General features: G+C 42.4%; 1 protein-coding gene across 1 annotated transcript in view; it reads right to left on the reverse strand.

Annotated features, from left to right (window-relative positions):
- Nucleotides 1–244: 244 nt before the first annotated feature.
- The window catches only part of LOC147701304 (putative methyltransferase DDB_G0268948), a 197203-nt gene continuing 177901 nt past the window's right edge, over nt 245–19546 (reverse strand). Inside the window, exons 5-6 of the mRNA XM_086928618.1 lie at nt 2168–2305; nt 245–335 (exon numbers count right to left, since the gene is read on the reverse strand). Coding sequence (XP_086784744.1) covers nt 245–335; nt 2168–2305 — 229 coding nt within the window. The remainder of the gene's footprint in view (nt 336–2167; nt 2306–19546) is intronic.

The raw sequence follows: 19546 nt of genomic DNA on the forward strand, positions 1-19546 counted from the left end.
CTCCAGGATATTATCTAAGATGGAGAAACCAAAACAAATGCCAAGGTAGAAGGTATAATCATGAATGAATGACAGAAGGAAGGGAGAGAAGAACAAGGAGATAAATTAGCATTACTTTTAAATAAACAATTCCTTAATAATTTTCTTTTTTTAAAGAATACTAATCGCAAAGAACATTATCATCTGCTACTATAAGAAAATAATTCAACTGAAAAATATTGTCTTCCAGCTACCAAATGCATTTTTATTCAGGCTTGCAGGCTAAAACACAAATATACTGCATGCGAATCTCCAGCATGGAACTTTTAGAAGAAACCCCCATGGCCTCCAACAACCTGCAATGAAAAAACACAGTGAGTTGTGTTAACCACCATAAGTGAAGATATAGGATTTTTGAGAGTCTTATTTTATTAAAACATGCATCTGAAATTAGCGGTTTGCAACAACTGTGGCATTAAAGATAACAACTGAATGCAATGACTTCCACAACCAGGGAACCTTAGAGTGCCACATAAATTATGCAAAAAAGAAAGCAGAGCATTCCCGGCAGCGAGCAGCTCCTTTACATGGAGCACCCTAAAACACCACTGGCACTCTGGATCTGCTCATCTAGAATTTCTGTTTTTTAACTATAGGATTAGCACAGTGACATTCATGCCGAGCTAGAAAGTGTCAAAGCCTTGTGCCATTTTTACTGCAACATTTTTGGAAAATAGGATTAGCACTATGCCAACAAAGCTGAGATGAAAAATGATAGACATGGTGGCTTTGGAATGTTCTGCTGTTTGACATCAATTTTATATCTTGACATAGATTGGTTTAATACCTAAAACATTAGATCACCAAACCAGTATCTGTTATGCAGCTCTTAAGATGTTTTTGGAGACAAAGTATGTCACTTATTAAATTACGTTTCTTTTGTTTTCACACTGTAGTGATTCCCAGTTTTACCCGGTCAGCTAGAGCAATGCATGATCGAAACAAACATGAACGTATATCAAGGATATCATTGACGATAGCTCATGTTATTTCCGAATAGGCTTTCCCAGGTTTATATTTGTAGAGTACAGTGTAGTATAATATAGTATAGCATGGTATAGTTGAGTGTGTGCATAAATTATATTTTCCTACTACAATAAGGCTATCATCAGTTTTCCAGTTATCTATTTGTATTGTTTAGAGCGAACCAAATGTATGATTGATAATAAAAAGTGTTTGGATATTGTTTATGTCCATGGGGATTTATGTAGTTTCTGTGGAGCAGTCGAGAATGAACGCTTCTTTTGCATTGTTGCTCTAGTTTTTCCTTTTTCCCAATAATTCTGACTTAGAACTTTTTTTTATTTTTTATTTTTTTACCACTTTGTTATTAAAATTTACGTTACACCATGGAACTGTAAAAACCTTCCAGTGTTAAATATACAAGCTTAAACATCCAGAAAGAAACAAGGTTAATATTCCATTTGTTTGAATAGGAGAGAGTATGAGTCATGAAAGGATATTTTGTATAATCAACATAACATAGACATAGTTGTTATAAATACTTTGAAATAAAAAAAAGAAATGAGGGTAAATAATAGGTATTTTTCTTATATGTAATTTAAAATATAGATGGTCGTACGTATAGGAACATTTTCACAAAAAGTACAATTATTCTTCAGTCATTACGTTATGGCATAGATTGCTAAATTTTCAATGCCCAAACGATAACAAATAAATTGAGATTTTGTAAAAAATGAAACCCATGAATCTTATGCCTTTTACTTTTAGATAATTACACTCTAGCTCTGTTTTTGGGCTCTATAAATTTGAGACCAAACTACCTCTATAATGTAAATTGTGAGTAGTCTTCAACTGGCTAAACATAAATGGGACGACATGAGGCAGAGTGCTCTGTACAAATGCTAGAAGTCAGTTACATATTTTAAATGAGCAGTCCATCAAGAGTTTATATAAGGAAAGAATGTATTTCTGACAAGCTTCAATGATAGGTTCATAAACGCAAAATAACAGATCAGCTTATTGTCCATTTTACAAGTTTAAAAACCTCTAGCCCTCTAATGATGTTTGTAATCTTAGCTTGAGGCATCCTGTCTACCTATCTGACAGTACTAGGGGATGAAATCTCTGAGTCTGTCATTTCAGGTTCACACTGACTTATTTTTACCTTTGCTCTGTTTTCCTCAAAAGCGCCTTCGCAGCCGCTGGCTCCTTTTTCAAGAAGGTTTGGAACATGGCAAGGGATTGAATAAAACCAAGGAGGTCTGCGACAGAGAGTTGCATGAAACAAACTGTGTCTTCCAGTCTGCAAGAATTAAGAAGTTAGCAGCATACATGCAGCTGTATAAAAAAAGTCCACATTCCATTCTATTTTCGGATATTAAGACATCATGTTATTGCACAGTTTAAAACTAGTTTATATTAAGAGCCTGCTATGAAGCTTGACCTGTGAAAATATTGGGCCCTATTCACAAATGTAATCTGAGACAAAATCCTAACTTTATGGCTTTCAGTATTCACAAAAGGCATGTAGTAGTGGTAAAGTTAGAATTCCTAACTTTACTACTACTAAACTGAGGAAAATCCTAACTTTACGACTTTTGGTATTCACAAACGGTATTTAGTATTAGTAAAATTAGGAACAGTAAGAGTTCAGTGCTGTACTTGGGCCACCTTGAAGGTGTAGGCCATGTGCAACCTCTCCAGCCCAACATTCAGGCTATACTGGAGTGGGAGGTTCCTAAAAACCTTACAGAAGGTTTGTTCAGAAATATGAGACCATTTTGATTCCCATGACTGAACTCACCTCAAAGAAACAGCCCAAAAAGTAAATTTTAACCCCAGAGTGTCAGAAGGTCTTTGACACTCTGAAGGAGGCTATCTATTCAGCACCAATGCTATGGGCCCTGAGTACACTAAGGAATTTGTGGTTCAGACAAATGCTTCAAACAAGGGATTGGAGCAGTGTTAGCACACGTAAATGAAGAAGGTTTATATTAGCCATTTGCCTTCATTAGCAGGTGGATACTTCCCAGAAAACAAAGATGGAGTGCCATTGAGAGGGAAAGCTTTAATGCGATCTGGACTCGAAAGAAGCTGATACCTGTTTGGTGTTCACTGCTGTGTTCAAACTGACCAAAGACCACTCATATGGCTTATGCTGATGAGGGGGGGGGGGGAGAATCCTAAATTGTTGAGCTGGTCCATTTCTCTACAGGGGTAGACTGTGCAGTGGAACATAGATCTGGGACTGCAGATGGCATTTCCAGGTTTTTCCTCTTAGCTGATGAGGACTACCAGGGTGTAGGTTAGTTAGTTATTCATCACCTTACGTCTTGAGGGCGGCTGTTTTAGAAAGTAATGCTTTTACCATGATCACCCCCATATTTTGATTGATACTGGTGGTTACAGACTCTAATTGTGCCCTGGCCTCTTCTTACCATGTCCAGGGCCAGTGCTCTATTTAAAAGGTATATGGTAATTAGGTGTAATTGCAATTGGTACTGGCAACCTACCTGTAAGTCCCAAGTATATGGTAGGGCATGTATGTTTAGAGGCCCAGTAAATTTAAAGCTACTAAGTGTGCACTGCTTTGGTCCCTGCTGTCATTTCATTTTAAAAGCCAGCCCTGCCTTGCAGGCTGCTGTTAAAATAAAATAATGTCCAAATTCGACTTTGCAATTAAAGGTAATAGTCTAAACTCCTTCGACGCTCATGACGAGCTCAGCTCGTCATGATGTACACCTCCATACACTCATGACGAGCTGAGCTCGTCATGAACAATGGGGAATCTCAAGTTCCAGCACAGGAGGAAAATAACACTAGCATCCAGAGGGTTAAACTACCTTATTTTTTACATATAAGCCACCACTGATGTCTGCTCAAGGTGCCCCAAGGGCAGAGTGTAATGTTAAAATAAAGAGGGCCAATATAAAAGATGTTTTATATGCTCTGGTGAGGGAAAATCTGCCAATGTAGTTTTCCCCTTTGGAATTAATTAGATCCATAGGCTAACAATGTAAGGCTTTATGTCAGATTAATAAAGTCTATCTTTGGACAGGAGTGAGCTAAAATAATAATTCAAAGTGTCACATTATGAGTTGCAATGAATTCAACAACTTGTCTAAGTTGAAATAATTATAACTACTGTAGGAAAGAAGTTATAGGGCTGCTTTCCTAACGTTATCCAATTCTGCACTGTATGAGCCTCTTCTGATTGGCCAGCCATTGGCAGACTGAGCCAAGCTGCCTCAATGAGGTGTGAAGTTGCCTGGGCTGAGAGAAAGGAGACATCTGGTAGGAGGAGATCTGCTCTAGCAGATGCCAAGACAGGAAGAGGACTGGGTAGCCAAACTGGTCTAAAAGGGAGGGAGAAAGACAGTGAGAACAGGAGCCAGGCCCGCCCTCACCCCCACTTCTTGCACCCCAGTCAACTAGGTGCCCTTGTAATTGAATTAGAAAAGGGGCTGGAAGAGGAGTGTAGTGAAAAGTGAGACACACGTGTGGGTTTGGTTAGTCAGACCGGAACTTCAAGGAGAGATTTTCTCCTTTATTATTTTTGTGGAATAGGACTTTCTGGGACAGGAATTTGCCACACTTCAGGGGAAGTGGCCATAACAGAGGTGGCACCATGCACTCAATTGGTCGGGGTTACCCCACTTCTTGCCATCCCTGGATAAACATAGGAAAACTGCCCAACAACTCAGATCCCTGCCTGGAAAATGAAAGACTGCAAAGTTGAACCCTTGGTCGCACCAAGAGAGGAGTGCACTCTGAAGGTCTGCACCTGCTGCACACTCTGGGCTTCACAAAAAGAGGGCTTTGCATCAATATTTAAGGAGTGGACTGCCTGAAAGCAACAGCTACAAAAGAGCTTCTAGAAGTCACCTGTATGAACTCCACCATGAAGAGTCCAGCAGACCAGCGTCCAGTGGACATTTAAGGATATGACCAGGTGCATTGTGGGAATTGCTGTCCTAACTCTTCAAGAAGCAACTCAGAGCTTTTGGAACCTTGGCTGGTGTTGCCGGCTCTTTAAGATCCCAAAAGGACTTTCTGGAAGAAGATCCAGAAGTTTGGAATGCTTTGGAGATTTTTTGACACAAAGCTCAATACGAGTCAAGCGGGCGACTTCAAAAAGCGACTTCAGGTTTGCCCGCTAATAAATGGTGGTCTTCGCCATTGACAATGATCTCCAGGAACCACTGAATCCTTGAACTGAAGCAAGCCAAAGTCATCAAATCACAACCCGGCCTGCTGAGGTGACTAACTCAACATCCAGAAAAAAATGAACCGAAAAAGTGACTAATTGTAAATGTAACACGAGCATGCTCCATCACCGTCAGCCTGAGACTTTAACGGTGAAGTGTAACCAGATATCCCTGGTTGGTGCTTTATTCTTTTAAGTACTAGAAAGCAATTTTTTTAATTTAATCTTTAAAAGTTCATATCTTCAGTTCCCTACATTGGATTTGTGTTATTTGGGTGACATTTCAAAGATAAAAGTGTTTCTTGTTTTTTATAAATTGGTGTTGGAGTTTTATTGTGTGTTGTCTTACTAATTTACTGTTTTGGTGATACTAAATGCTTTACACACCTGTCTCCTAAAATTAAGCATGACTGCACATGAGCCAAGCTACCAAGGGTTTAGGTAGGATTTATTTATTGAGACTTGACTTGACCTTATTTGTGATTGTGGTGTTAGTTGTAGCTGTATGTACCTACCTGGACATACTAATCAACCACCTTAAACACAAATATTAATCCCCCCTTTGGCAAAAGCAGACAGTGAAGACTGACGCTCAGTTTTAACCCCTCATTCGGAGTCCTGTACAAATCCTAATTTGGGCACAATTTGAAGTTTCTGCTGAATCCCTGCACTAATATCGACAGGTAACCTCTGAGAGAATCTGAGTTGCTTTTAAAAGTTTGGCAGCCACGGACAGTGGTGGGAATACCTGCGGGTGGTGACTTGGGGAAGGGGAGGGGGCAGGGTGGGTGGTAGTAATGTATGGATCACGGAGTTTAACAGGTAAGGAAACATATAAATAACATAAAAATAGATTTGTTGCGCGCACTGCATCGCATTTGGTGATGCAGTGCATGCAACAAGAGTTTGTTTTATTTATATATATGGTAACTTACCCGTTAAGGTCCGTAATACATACCTTTACCACCCCCCAGCCTGCCCCTCCCCCTCCCCACGTCACCGCCCGCAGATACTCCCACCACCGGCCGTGGCTGCAGTATGGCCTCCCCCTCCCCACGTCACCGCCCGCAGGTACACCCACCACCGGCCGTGGCTGCAGTTTGGAACAGAAGAAAATGTATAAAGTGACTGTGCTATCTCTAATTTTAAGACTTGGGACTCAGAATGGTGATGAAATATGGCACTTGCTAAATTCTGCTTGTAAGGATTTGCGAGTATTAGTTGAAGGGGGTGAATACCCTTATCAAATAATAATCACATCCTTTTCAGGGCAAATATTTAACGTCATTAAACTAACCTGAGCTCAACCCCCTGGCAGCTATGGCCTAGAGCAGCCAGCTTTAACATAGAGGAAATGTGTAAAGTATTTATGCATTTACAAAACAGTGTTAAAGTTAAAACACAAGAAAAAAAAATGGCTAACCAGGTTCGAAAAAATAGTACATTTTAATAAATAAAGCAACACATAAATGACAAAAATTCAATTAGGGAAACCAGAGTAATGACATTTTTACATTTAAGTATGAAAATAATTCTAAGAAGTGTTAAGCATCAACCACGTTCATCTAGATGTGCTTGACTGGTACCTAGGCACAAGTTAGGGCTGACCATGATGGAGCTTGGGTCATAAACACCCACTCATCTGTGGACACTCATAACCGGTTCCAAATGCAGCTCCTCTCCAATCTGTGCCTGGCTAGCTAAAAGGGTAAAGCAGGGAGCAGGCGCAGGCAGGCTGAGATGTTAGCAACATCTGCCTCAGACTGGCTGGGCCTCTTTGAAGTTAAACGTCCTGGGCACAGCCCAGATGGTCCTCCTCCCATCAGGTATATAGGTTGACAATATTATGGCATCCAAAACATCAACCTGTTCTTAAACTGTAGTGTAAGCATATCAGGTATTTTGCTTTTATTTACTTCCAAGGGCAATTATAGGTAGAGTTAAGAACAATAACCATATACTATTTTAGAATGTAGTGGTAGGTGTAGTAATTGGCATGCTATGATTGTAGGCTAGTATTGTTGACCTTGATATAGTGTAATACAATTGATAGCCACAAATAACACCTCTAGATACCATGCTGGTTTTAAGATGTTCCCTATAGTCACAAACTCTGCAGAGGCCAGCTCATCAAATTAATTCCAACTTGGAATGGGTGGGGGCTAATATTAGGGCAATCTTTTTTTTAGCAAAGAATCAGTCAATTTTTGAGAGAGTGTCCACTGACTAACATAGATAGAAGATTGGAGAGGGACTCAAATAAAAGTAGTGATAAAGTTCACAGACATTTACATTAAGAGAAGTATTATCTCATTAACCTCGTAACACAGGAGTTTGACATATAAATAAACATTGTATAGGTTGTTTTTAATATCAGTAGTCTTGACATATATTGAGGAACACTATGTGCTCGGAACAAATAATAAAAAGTTTAGGATAATGCCAAACCTAATGATAACGAAAAATGTATTACACAGAGGGCATGATGAAGGAATATTAAAATATAATAGAAAACAGTTGATAGTCTACAGATAACATATGTGGCATATTTTTCCCTCTCAAGAATTGATACCACAACAATGGAAGAAAACAGCAGAGTAGAGCTTCATGATATATGAAAAAAAATGCCCTCAGGATCACTTGAAGCCAAGATGGCGGCTGAGCAAGACCTCAGCAGCTTACCTTTACACCGCTCCAACCCTTAACGAGTGCCTGCTGAGAATGCACCCTGGCCCTGTGTGCTGGTACCGCTGGCGTGAAGTAGAGCGGGGAGTGATCGATAGGATAGGAGTGTGCGAGGCGTATCATAGGGACAGCGGTCCTCAATGGGAAGCGCTAGCCCGGCTACTGCTGACCGCAAGTCCGGCTCGAGTGAAGCTGACAAGACCCAGTTGGAGTTGCTTAGCAACTGAGATGCCGGAGTTTCGGAAGCGTGCTGCACGAGGACATTGGCTATGGGAGCGCATGTCGTGCTCCACAATACCTTCTCCTACTGCTGTCACACGGCCTGATGCAAAACCAAACGCGAAGGCAGACACGGAATAAAACAAATCCGGGCCAAACACGGTTAAGAAGAGTAAAATAAATACCGGGAAAAATGCTAAACCCCTCGCCGCGAGTTGCTCATCTGCAGCAGCAGGGGATAAGAAACAAACTGTGATCACAAATCTATTCCCTAAAAAAGCAAATGAGGATCTGAATACCGAGGAGGGAGGTCGGAGGGATAATCAGACCAGTGGCACCACGAATAATGAGAAAGCTGATGTAGGAGAGAGGGCGATCCAAGAGAATTTGTCTGATATAAATGGCATGCGAATGTCATGGGGGTCAAGTAATGAGAATACCGTTCTGAACATGGATGATACAGCAGCAAATATACCGCAAAAGAGGGAGGGAGGCAAAGACAAGGGTGGGCTACAGACTACTACCCCCAATAATGACCAAATAAACACAGATAAAAAAGAGAAAGTGATAAATGACCCCAGAGACAACCAAGAAGTAATTCAGTCCCCACTCACGCTGGTAGGAGGTTTACATGAATGCCTTTTAGAAAAAACAGAGCTGGGCTATCTGTCCCCTGATCCTATGGAGAATTTTTTCTCGCTGAATAAAGAGTCCAGTGACTCAGAAGTTATGAACTCACACAGTGGTAGCAGTGACGATGGTGTGCAGAAACATCAACAAGCAATGGTAGCCAATAGGGGGGAAGAAAGACACACTGGAATTCCAAGAAGCTCTCAGAAGGGAGAAAGAATGCTCGTAAGGTTGGTACAGAGGAAGAGCCCGAACTCGGGTGGGACTATTCTGACACGCAGCCACTCTCCCTACTGGGCTCACATGGAGCAGTGAGCTCAGACAAGAGATCTCAAGAGGACATGGTAACCTATAGGGATTCCGTGCAGACTCCCATGCCCATACTAGCCATGAATTTTACAATCAAAACTACAGAGTGCAGTGCCCAAAATTGGTAAGACCTGCACCGAAATAGCTGAAAGAATGAGCATGGTGAAAACTAGAGTTGATGCTTTTAAAACCCAGGTGACCTCACAGGAAAGCTCTGTGAAGGATATTATGTGGAAATTTGAGGAGGCAGAAAAACCACCAATGCCGGAATAATCTACGGATTCTTAGGATCTTCGAGAAGAGTGAAGGGAATGATATCCAGGCATTCACCATAAACCTCTTCAAGAATGCATTTCCAGAATTGACGCAATGGGATTGGGACAAATAAATCTAACGTGTGCACAGATTCCTGTTTGCAATGCCCAAGCGCCCTCGTAACGATCAATCATTCCCTAGAGTCATTTTGATATATTTTGGCAACTTCCTGCTACGCAGGCAGTATACGACCTTGCAAGGCCAAATAAAAGACAGAATTAGGAACGTTTTTCATTTTTCGCTAAACCGGATTTTGCACATGCCATGGTGGAGAGACGAGGGAGGCTCCGACAACTGATCACACCCTTCCAGAAAACCGGTGCAGTAGCCTTTTTCCAGAACCCTGGGAAACTGAAAGTAATACAAATTACAAAATGTTAGTGGAGGGCCTGAGGGATATTTATAGACCAGCCCAGGTAGTACCCCTCTGCAAAGTTAGATGATCAACAAGGAAACCTAGGGGTCTCTACAGGAAAGTATCTTGGAAATTCCTATTTACTTAACCATAGTACATCTAGTTAAAGTCAAGACTAAATAGTTCTGACAAGACACAAAAAACCTAAAGCAGGGAGCCACCAGTGATTATAGATCAAAAACCTTTTATAGGATTGCCATCAAAGACTTGTGATGATGAATGAATGAAAATGAAATGAAATGAAAAAGGATTTATAGAGCGCATGGCTGCCCAGGAGCGTCCCACCGCTGAGAGTGCAAATGGAAAACTGAGGATAAACGGAGGGGTGAAGGGAGTGAATTTTAAAGTTATTGTGGGAACAGGTATGTCTTCAGCAGTTTACGAAACTTCATATAGTTCGGTTCAGATCGCATCCGGGTTGGCAGAGAATTCCACAGGGTTGCTGCCGTGACCGAAAGACGTCGCCCTCCGGTGCGGGCCTTCTTGACTCTGTGAACAGTGGCCAAGTTGCCTTGAGATGAGCGCAGGGACCTGTTAGGTTTGTAGGGGTAGAGCATAGTCCTCAGCATAGAGGGCCCTTTACCCTGCAGGGATCTGTGAGTAATACACAGAGGCTTAAATTTGATCCTTTCCTGGATCGGCAACCAATAGAGAGCTTTAAGCGCTGGTTTTGCTGATGCTCTCCGAGCGGTGCCTGTCAATAGCCTCGCTGCTGCGTTTTGGGTTCGCTGAAGGATGTTAATAGTGGATTCTGGGGCAGCCATGAAAAGGGCGTTGCTGTAGTCTAATCTGGATAAGATGAGACCTTGAATGAGCAGTTTTTGGGTCTGTGTCGGGAGTAGGGGGAGAATTTTCCGAGCTGAGCGAAGTAGGCCCACACAGGTACAAGCCGTCTTTTTGGCCTGAGTTTTCAAAGAGAGGTCTTGCTCCAACCAGAACCCCAAGCTTTTGAGTTCTGTCTTAGGTTGTGGATGGGCTCCAAGACACGATGGCCACATAGAGATGGGAAAGGATGTTATTTGATGACCCAGAAGCATGAGCTCTGTTTTTGAGCCATTTAATTTAAGTCTCGAGTCACACATCCAATTATGGATTCCTGCAAGACAGTCATGCAGATTTCTAAGTTTATCTATTTCAAGTGAGAATGAGACCACCATTTGGGTGTCGTCAGCGTATGTGACGGCTTTAATCCCAAAGGGGGTGACCACATCCTCCAGGGGGGCCATATAAATGTTGAATAGTGTAGGGCTCAATGAAGAGCCCTGAGGAACCCCACACTGGAGGGGGAAAGACTTGGAACGCACATTCCCTTCACAAACCTGGAAGGTTCTGTCCTTCAGGAAGGATGTGAGCCAACATAATGCGGTGTCTCTCATCCCTAAATTAAGGAGTCGCTGGATCAGGATCCCGTGTTCTACAGTGTCAAATGCAGCGCTTAGATCCAGGAGGATCAGTAAAGCCGATCCTCCCGAATCCAAGATGCACCTAGCTTCTTCGACCACTGTTAAAAGAGCGGTCTCAGTCCCCTGACCCGGGCGAAATCCTGTTTGTGAGGGGCGAAGTAGATTGTTAGTTTCTAGGAAGGCCGAGAGTTGATGATTAACGGCCTTCTCTGCAATTTTACTCAAACCTGGCAGAAGAGAGATCGGCCGAAGGTTTGAAAAATCTTGAGGGTCAAGTACTGGTTTCTTCTGCAGAGCTTTAACTACTGCGTGTTTCCAATTAGGGGGAACCACTCCTTGGTTAAATGAGGCATTGATAAGGTCAGTAGCCAGATGCAAGATGATAGGTCCCACCTGTTGAAAGATGGGAATAGGGGCTGGATCATTCGGCGATCCACTTTTCATGCCTGTTAGAGACTTCAGGAAGTCTTCATTGGATATCTGGTTAAAACTGTCCAGAGTGGGGCCTATAGTTGCGGCAGTAGAAGCCGCAGGAGCATTATTGTCAGATTTTGGCGGAAGGGATTGTAAAATGTTTGTCATTTTGGTCTCAAAGAAAGCTGCTACTTGGTTGCATCTAGTAACCGTGGATTCCTGTATTGAAGGGGGATTGGGTATTTTAAGTAACTCTTTTACTATTTTATAGGTCTCCCGGGACGAGTTGGAGGCAGATTTAATTTTCTCTTCAAAAAAAGAGGCTTGGGCTGTTTTCCGGGCTGAGTTATAGGTCCTCATGGCTATTTTGTATTTCTCTTTGTTGAGGGGGTCCCAGTCCTTCCCCCATTTCCGCTCCAGAGTTTTGCAGATTTTTCTTAAGTTCCTCAATTCTTGGGAGTACCATGGGGATTTGAAGATTTTGCTTTTTTTCTTCAAATTTCTCTTGGGTGCTACTGAATCAAGAGTGGTGGTTAGCCATCTGGTAAAGTTAGCGTCTGCTTTCACGGGGTCAGGGTCCGCGAGAGGGGCAGATTGTTTTAATTCCCGAGTCCAGTTCTCGAATGAGAGTTTGGACCATATTCTCTCCTGGGTTCGAAGTACTTGCACTTGGGGAGTGTCTAAATTGGTTTGCCATGTGAACGGGATGAGAGAGTGATCAGTCCATGGTACTGGGAGTGATGGTGAAATTTCTATTCTAGAGATGTTAGCGAAAACTGGGTCTAAAAGATGTCCTTTAGCGTGCGTCGCCTCAGAGTTTTTTAAATAGAGGTCGAACGCCTTCAATTCTGATATAAGGTCGCTTGCAATTTTATCAGCGCGATCATCAAAATGAAGATTTAGATCTCCTAGTAAAATAAAATTGGATGTCTCGGTACAGGAAGTAATTGTGGTATCTAGCAATGAGCCTACGAAATCTCCTAGGCTTCCGGGCAGGCGGTATATAAGAATACCAGAGAGGGATTTGTTTGGCGTGATTTGAAGGGAAAAGTGGACGCTTTTGCAGTCCGCAATTCCTCCCTCTTGTGTCCGACATGTAAGATTATCTCTGTAGACTATCGCTAAGCCTCCTCCTTTTCCCTGAGTTCTATTATGGAACTGTATTAGATAACCATGGGGTAGCATGTTGACAATATCTGCCTCGGAGTTCAAGGTCAGCCATGTTTCCGTGAGGAATAGTATGTCCAGGTTAGTAGCTTGGATCAGCAAGTTAATTTCTGTAGAATGTTTAGGTACAGATCTACAGTTAAGCATAGCAAGGCTTACATTCTTTGGTGTATGGCGATTAACTTTCCAAATAGTCTCTCCCTGGGGAGATGGCGGAAGTACGGGGGGAGTGGTTGTGGTACTGAATTGTAGAAGTTCATCTCGTGAGCATTTGATCCGATATTCAGGTGAAATGGGCATACTGTCTGGCCCTGCACCCGGTCCGGCCCGGACGGGCCCAGACGGGCTTGCCTCTGGCGCGCCTCCGGCGCGCCATCGGCGCGCACGCTGCGCGTTCGGGAAGGGGTTTTCATTTTATAGTGAGTGGGCCCAAATCGCCCAGCCACTAGAGCGCTGTCCAGAACCCGTCCCAAGATGGCGCCTGAAGTTCTGCGCCTCGAGGGGGATTGCTGTAAGTGACCGGGAGCCCTGAAAACGGCTTCGTCTCATGCACTTAAGTCTGCAGGGAGAAGCTGCTCACTACGGTCATCGGGGGCAAGTTTTGGAGGTAAAATTACAGTATTACAGAATATTGCCAATGATTAAAAGCGCAAATGATTTTACAACAAACAGTGCTAAATAATATATTTTTTAAGACTAAATTCTATCCTCCCAGCTTCTGCCTCAGGAGTCCTTGCATTCAATGTGATCAATGTTATCATTTGGTCGTCCTTAGGGTCGTGTGTCTCTGGATCATTGAGACAAAGATCGTACCCTATGGTGGATAAGGGTTCCGACCGCAATCACTGCTGGACTATGTGGTATGGATCTGAGGGAATCTGGTGCAGTACAAAAAATAAAAAGTGGTGAATTAAAATAGGATAGAGAACCTAGAAAGGAAATTTTTAATAAGGAAGGTCTCTTCCTGTTAAAACCAAGAACCGCACAATATCTAACTGAAAGTAGTCTCACAAGTACGAACCCTGTTTTTAACCTCAGAGATACAAGCAGAGCAGGCATTGAAGGAAATCGTTGCAGGGAAAACATGGGCCTCTGAGAGTAATCCATAGTCTCTCTCGATATGACGGACTATTTGTTGTAACATTTGGATACCTCTGTATGGTGTAATTATGAACATTATTTTTTTCACTTCAGCGGGGACAAGGGTGAAGATGGGGAAATAACCAGGGCAAGTTGTGTGTTGTTTGTGGTCATGAGGGAAGATAATGGCGGCTTAGATAATGGTGGGGGGTGGGAAGGAGGGAGGGCAAGACCAAGGGTTTTTTTCAGACACAAGGTGTATTTGAAAGGTGCAGGATGGGGGGGTCCAATACGAAAAGAGAATTATCAGAGAAGTGCAACTATGGTTAGATTTAAAGGATACTACTATAGTTAAGGATGGATGGGGTGAACAAACATTATCATGGCTATATAAAAATTGTTTTGATTAATATATGTGGCCTTAATGATGTAATGAAAAGACTGAAAGTAGCTGTAGGATTATAGATGACTGGGGCTCACATTATATGTCTACAAGAGACCCACATCGAGGGCTCACAACAGTATTTGCTTAAATCACTTGGGTATCGGCTTATCACAGCGTCAACACAGGGGGTGCGAACCAGGGGAGTGGCCATTCTGGCCAATAAATTCGGACGATGGGCAATCACCAAATGTCACTGTGACAATTGGGAAAGTTAAATGACATTATGTACTATCTATGGCAATGTCAGCGATGACCCGGGATGTTTTGGTTAGTCTTGCTAACAAACTGGCTCATTGGCCCTTTGATAGTGTGTGGGGATCTTAACTTACATTTGCCAGGAGACTGGTCTCCTGGCAAATGCCAAATACGGAAATACCAAGGTAGGAAGCCGAAAGTTTTCCAGGCACTGAGAGATATGTGGTGTTACATGGGTTGATTGATGGTTGGCACTTAAAACATTCTGGGGACCAGGGATTCATATATTACTCTTATCCGCACTCCCGACACGCACGGCTAGACTATATGCTTATATCGAACTCCCTGATGTCAGCCTGTGTAATAGAAAAACTACCAAGGGTCTTATCGAACCATAATTCGCTAGAATTAAATTTAGTTTGTGGAGTAAATAAATCCATGACAAGGATATGGACGTTTGAAAGAGCACTATTGAGGAATGAGAAATTTTCAAAGTCTATTACAAAGCTACCCCGTCGTGGGGTAGGGCACCTCCGGGCACCGCACAAATGACTGAAATAGTCTAATTCACTTAGATATTATTTAATCACTGTTTGTACACCAAAAGTTCATCATATTTTCAACAATCCATTGATTTCATGGCTTTTACTTTCACAAACATGTTCGTCTGGTAATTCGTTGGTTAATGCGTCCAATGCAAGTTACATTAAGTTCTCATGTGTCCCAATGCATTTTCGGCTCTCTTGTGGCCCTTCGTCAGGGAATACTCTACGAAAAGAAAAAGGGCATTGCTACCAGCCTTAGGTATGAAGTCGCCAGGGTTAATATATGTACAAGGAGTGACTGACCATGGGTGCTGATGTCGTTAAGACGTGCGGCGTTTGTTAACTGTTGTTAACCAACTCGTGCTTACCAAGTTGAGACATGCTGAAAACTCGCTCGCCAATTTACATAGTGAGTGTGCTCTGTGTAGTTTAATCAAATCAAAGCAAGGAGCTACCGAGTGAAAAAAGGGTGCACTGTGGTCGAAAAGGCATTATTATGAACGTGCTAGAAACGCGCATGCCTTGTGTTAAAGTAAGATTGTATTAAAGAAGCCAATTTCCCATATTAAACCAAGTCAAAAACTCACATGAATGTAATTGAGCTGCAACGCTTAAACCTGCAATACATAAAGTAATGCGCCTCCGGTTAGTACTCGGCATTGCAAATATAAATATTTGTGAATGGGGGGTCGACAAGAGAGGTACTTTCTCATGAAACGTTTATGCTCAGAGATCGGTGTACCGCTATCCCTCCGTGGTGTCGGTGAAATTTCTTTGGGCGGCCATGCTATGCTGTGGAATTAGTGAGTGATTTATAAAAGCCATTCAAATGCTATACGTTGATCCAGGTGCCAGCTCGATGATTAACGGGGTATTATCTAAAAGAATAGCCATCACTAGGGAGACGAGGCAGGGGTGTCCCTTCTCTCCTCTTCTATTCGCGATTTATATCGACCCATTCATCTACAGGCTGGAAAGTAATATGCTAATACCACCTATTCGAGCACGCAACTACGATACAAAAACTCTAGCATATGTGGACGACATCGCTCTAGTCACCAGCAATCCCATCAGGGCTTTAAACTTGAGAGAAGAGGAGGCCCTGAGGTTCGCAGCAGTCTCCAGACACAAATTAAATCAAGGCAAAACTCAGATTGTGGTTAATGACAAAATCAGGATGAGGGATGTAAGAGTCACAGATAAAGCAACATACCTAGGGGTTAGCATAACCGCAAAAGTAGAAAATATAGCTAGCAATAATGTTGAGCCATTGGTCCAGCTAACAAAAAAAGAACTGGTCAGACAGAATAATTTACATTTGACCATAGGTGGCAGATGTAATGTGGTCAAAATGCTTTTTCTACCTAGATTTTTATACTTTTTTAGGTTAATCTGCTTGGAATTTCCTCCCCAGTTATTTAAATCTATTGAGTCTATGTTCTCCAGGTTTATATAGGGATATAAGAGAGCCCTCAGACTTATAACATTACCAAATGATAGAGGTGGATTGGCAATGCCCAATTTTAAGCTATACTACTGGGCTACCATATTAAGATACTGTGTAGAATTCATCTCTACAGGACCCAACTGCTGTAATATACCTACTTTGCAAGAACTTCTTTTTTGGAAGAGCTGTGAAGGATGCCTCTGGCGACATGTTAACGACAGTTACTTCAAAAAAGTTAAATTCAAGAGCACCTCAGGTATATACAAGGTTTAGGGTAATGTTCGGAAACTACTGGGACTCAGGGGTTACTCTCATTATACTCCTGTTGGCAATAATGATGACCTTCCAGAGATCTTCTGCGATAGTTGCATGGATAGGTGGATTCAGGCAGAGATGGTGCAGCTTGGCTGCTTTTATTCATTGATTGGGGTGAAGACCTTTGAAGAATTATGTGTTGAGTACGATGTCAGCCATTGAGATTTTTTAGCATTTTTACAGGTTTGAGATTTTCTGTCAAAAAAGGGGGGGGGCGGGATAAAATTTCAAACATTCCAAATTATAGAGAACTTATGCAAAACATCTATTCTAAACATCAGGGAGATATATGAGTCTATGAACTCTCTATTTCCAGATGACATAGATAAACAGATGGCGGGCTAAATTAGGAGTATCACCCCAAACCCCCCTGCACTCCAATGAATTATCACAGACCTGCTTGATGTCAATAAAACTACAAGCCCAATTTCATAAAACTTTTTTCTCATTGTACTATACCCTGAACAAAATAGCAAAATGGGGGACCGGATAGGGAACAACATACTCTCATGGCACATTGTTTGAGGCCGATATTGTGCACATTTTTGCTTCATGTAATGTATTGTCAAATTTCATTGCAGAAATTTCCGTTTTTTTATCATAAACATTTCCAACAAATGTGAGTATCACAGTGGAGGAGATAATGTCGGGCATAGCAAACGTTAGCCGTCCAAAACATATGCAAGGGTTGATCTTTGTGGCAATGGCCGTTTTACGGCTAAGCATAGCCTCAGCATGGCTGGACCCGAACCCACCGGCGTTGCTACAATGGAGGGCTCGGTTGCTCGCAACATGCAGCCTCGAAGTGGCCATATATAAAAATAAAGGTTGTATCAAACGCAAAAGAGGTATGATGATGTGGGATTCACTGTTGCAATTGATACAAATTAACACTTAGGACGGACTGACCTTCCTTGTAGGTTTTTGGGTATATATTGAGAAATTGTAGCCTAGCAAAACTATGTCTATCATGACTAACTGTATTGTGTATATGATGAAATTGCTCTGCACCTTTGTACCGAAGGGATCATTCTGCTGAATTATGTAATTAAAATTGTGTCTCTGTTCGGGTTTGGGTCGAGGTTGTAAACTAACTAACAAAGATAGTAAAAAAAAAGGAAAATGCCCTCTTTGTAGCCATCCACCTGATATTTGATTATACTGCTGTTGCATGTGTTCTGACCTCTAAAAACATGTAGTATTGGCTAATCGCTATGTTGCATATTTATTTTACCTATATGTCCATAATATGTGGTACCCTGTGTAACCAGGGTCAGTAAATTGAATTTCACTAGCGGACTGCAGCACTTATTCTGCCACCACTATAATGAAAAGTTAAATCCTGTCTTTAGACCTGCCACTGTGCACTGCAGCCTATCTGGGCAGTTCTCAAACTGCCATTTCAACCTGTCAAAATCTTTCTTTTGATATGGCAAACATTTCATTGTTAATGTCTATAAGTCATCCCTAAGGAAGACCACATAGCAGGGTGCATGATATTAATATGCAGGGCATGGGTATATTAAGTTTTATCTGCCCTGGAAGTGAAAAATCTCTAAAGTATTTATTCACTGTTAAAGGACTGGCTTTCCCCTTGACTAACATTGGGTTAAACTATAATTTGTTTAACAACCAATTCCAGGTTGGGATTAGCTGGAAAATACTTTAACTACTCATTTCTCACTTATTAATTCATACTCGCTTTAATGAGTCGGATTTGATATAACTATTAAGGAAATGGTGGCCTTAGGAATTCACGTTATTCTTGCCTTAAAGCCTCTAGTAACCTTTTTGAGTTAATCTGCTGCTGCCTCTTCGAAGCCTGTTTCGTTTCCACCTAGGAGGTGTGAATGCCTCCCAGGAAAGGGAACAAATGGGCCTTAGGTGGGAGTAAGATTGACCTACTCCTGAAAGGATGGCCTGGGGGATGTGCTCAGCATCTGCACAAGCTTCACAGGGGCATTCCCTGACCCATGCTGGTATATATTTTTGCAGGAGGAGTTTCTCTTTTTCCTAGACATACCAGGTGGGTACCCAGTTCTCTGGCAAGGGGAAAAAAGGTTCTGCCATGTTTATTTTTTGCAAAGCAGTGCATTGTGAAATTGCTTATATTCTACCCCCAGAAAGTTATGTCAAAGTGGGTAGGGCTGCCCTGGGGAAATGTTTTCCTTATTGGTCAGGGATTCTCCCCCACCCACAAGCTAGTGGATGGCAGCAGCACCCGCTGCAATGACAAAAATGCATATAGTGCATTTACCTTCACTACATGGCAGGCACCACGTGGTGCCTGCCTCTTACTGCATGGAAATGACCCCCCAGTGCACCACCACCTCCCCACAACACAAGTGCGGCCCGCAACGGGCCCCCCAAAAAACAATCCCGGCAGCCTTTCCATGGCTGTTTTGCCACCATGGAAAGGCTGGTTACAGCCAGCATTGTAATTTGGTAGAGGGTGCCTTCTAGGCACTGCCACCATATTAGGCATGCTTACCGCTCCACCAGGCAATTAGTACGATTGGCGGGTGGTCTTTGCGTCCGCCACTGTCGGAAAGTGATTCTCCCCGCCATCGTAATGTGGTGGGGGGAAAATGGCTGCCAGTGGCGGGCCTTCCGCCATCGTAATCACACCCTTAGTTTCTATATCCAACCTGCACTACATCACAATTGGCCTTAACGCGTGCCTGGGTACCCATCTGATTCAACCAGTTGACCACTGTTGGCGCTTATCACTTTTTGGTACTATTTTTATTTAA

Source organism: Lissotriton vulgaris, chromosome 7 (assembly GCF_964263255.1).
Source record: "Lissotriton vulgaris chromosome 7, aLisVul1.2, whole genome shotgun sequence".
Classification (NCBI taxonomy): Eukaryota; Metazoa; Chordata; class Amphibia; order Caudata; family Salamandridae; genus Lissotriton; species Lissotriton vulgaris.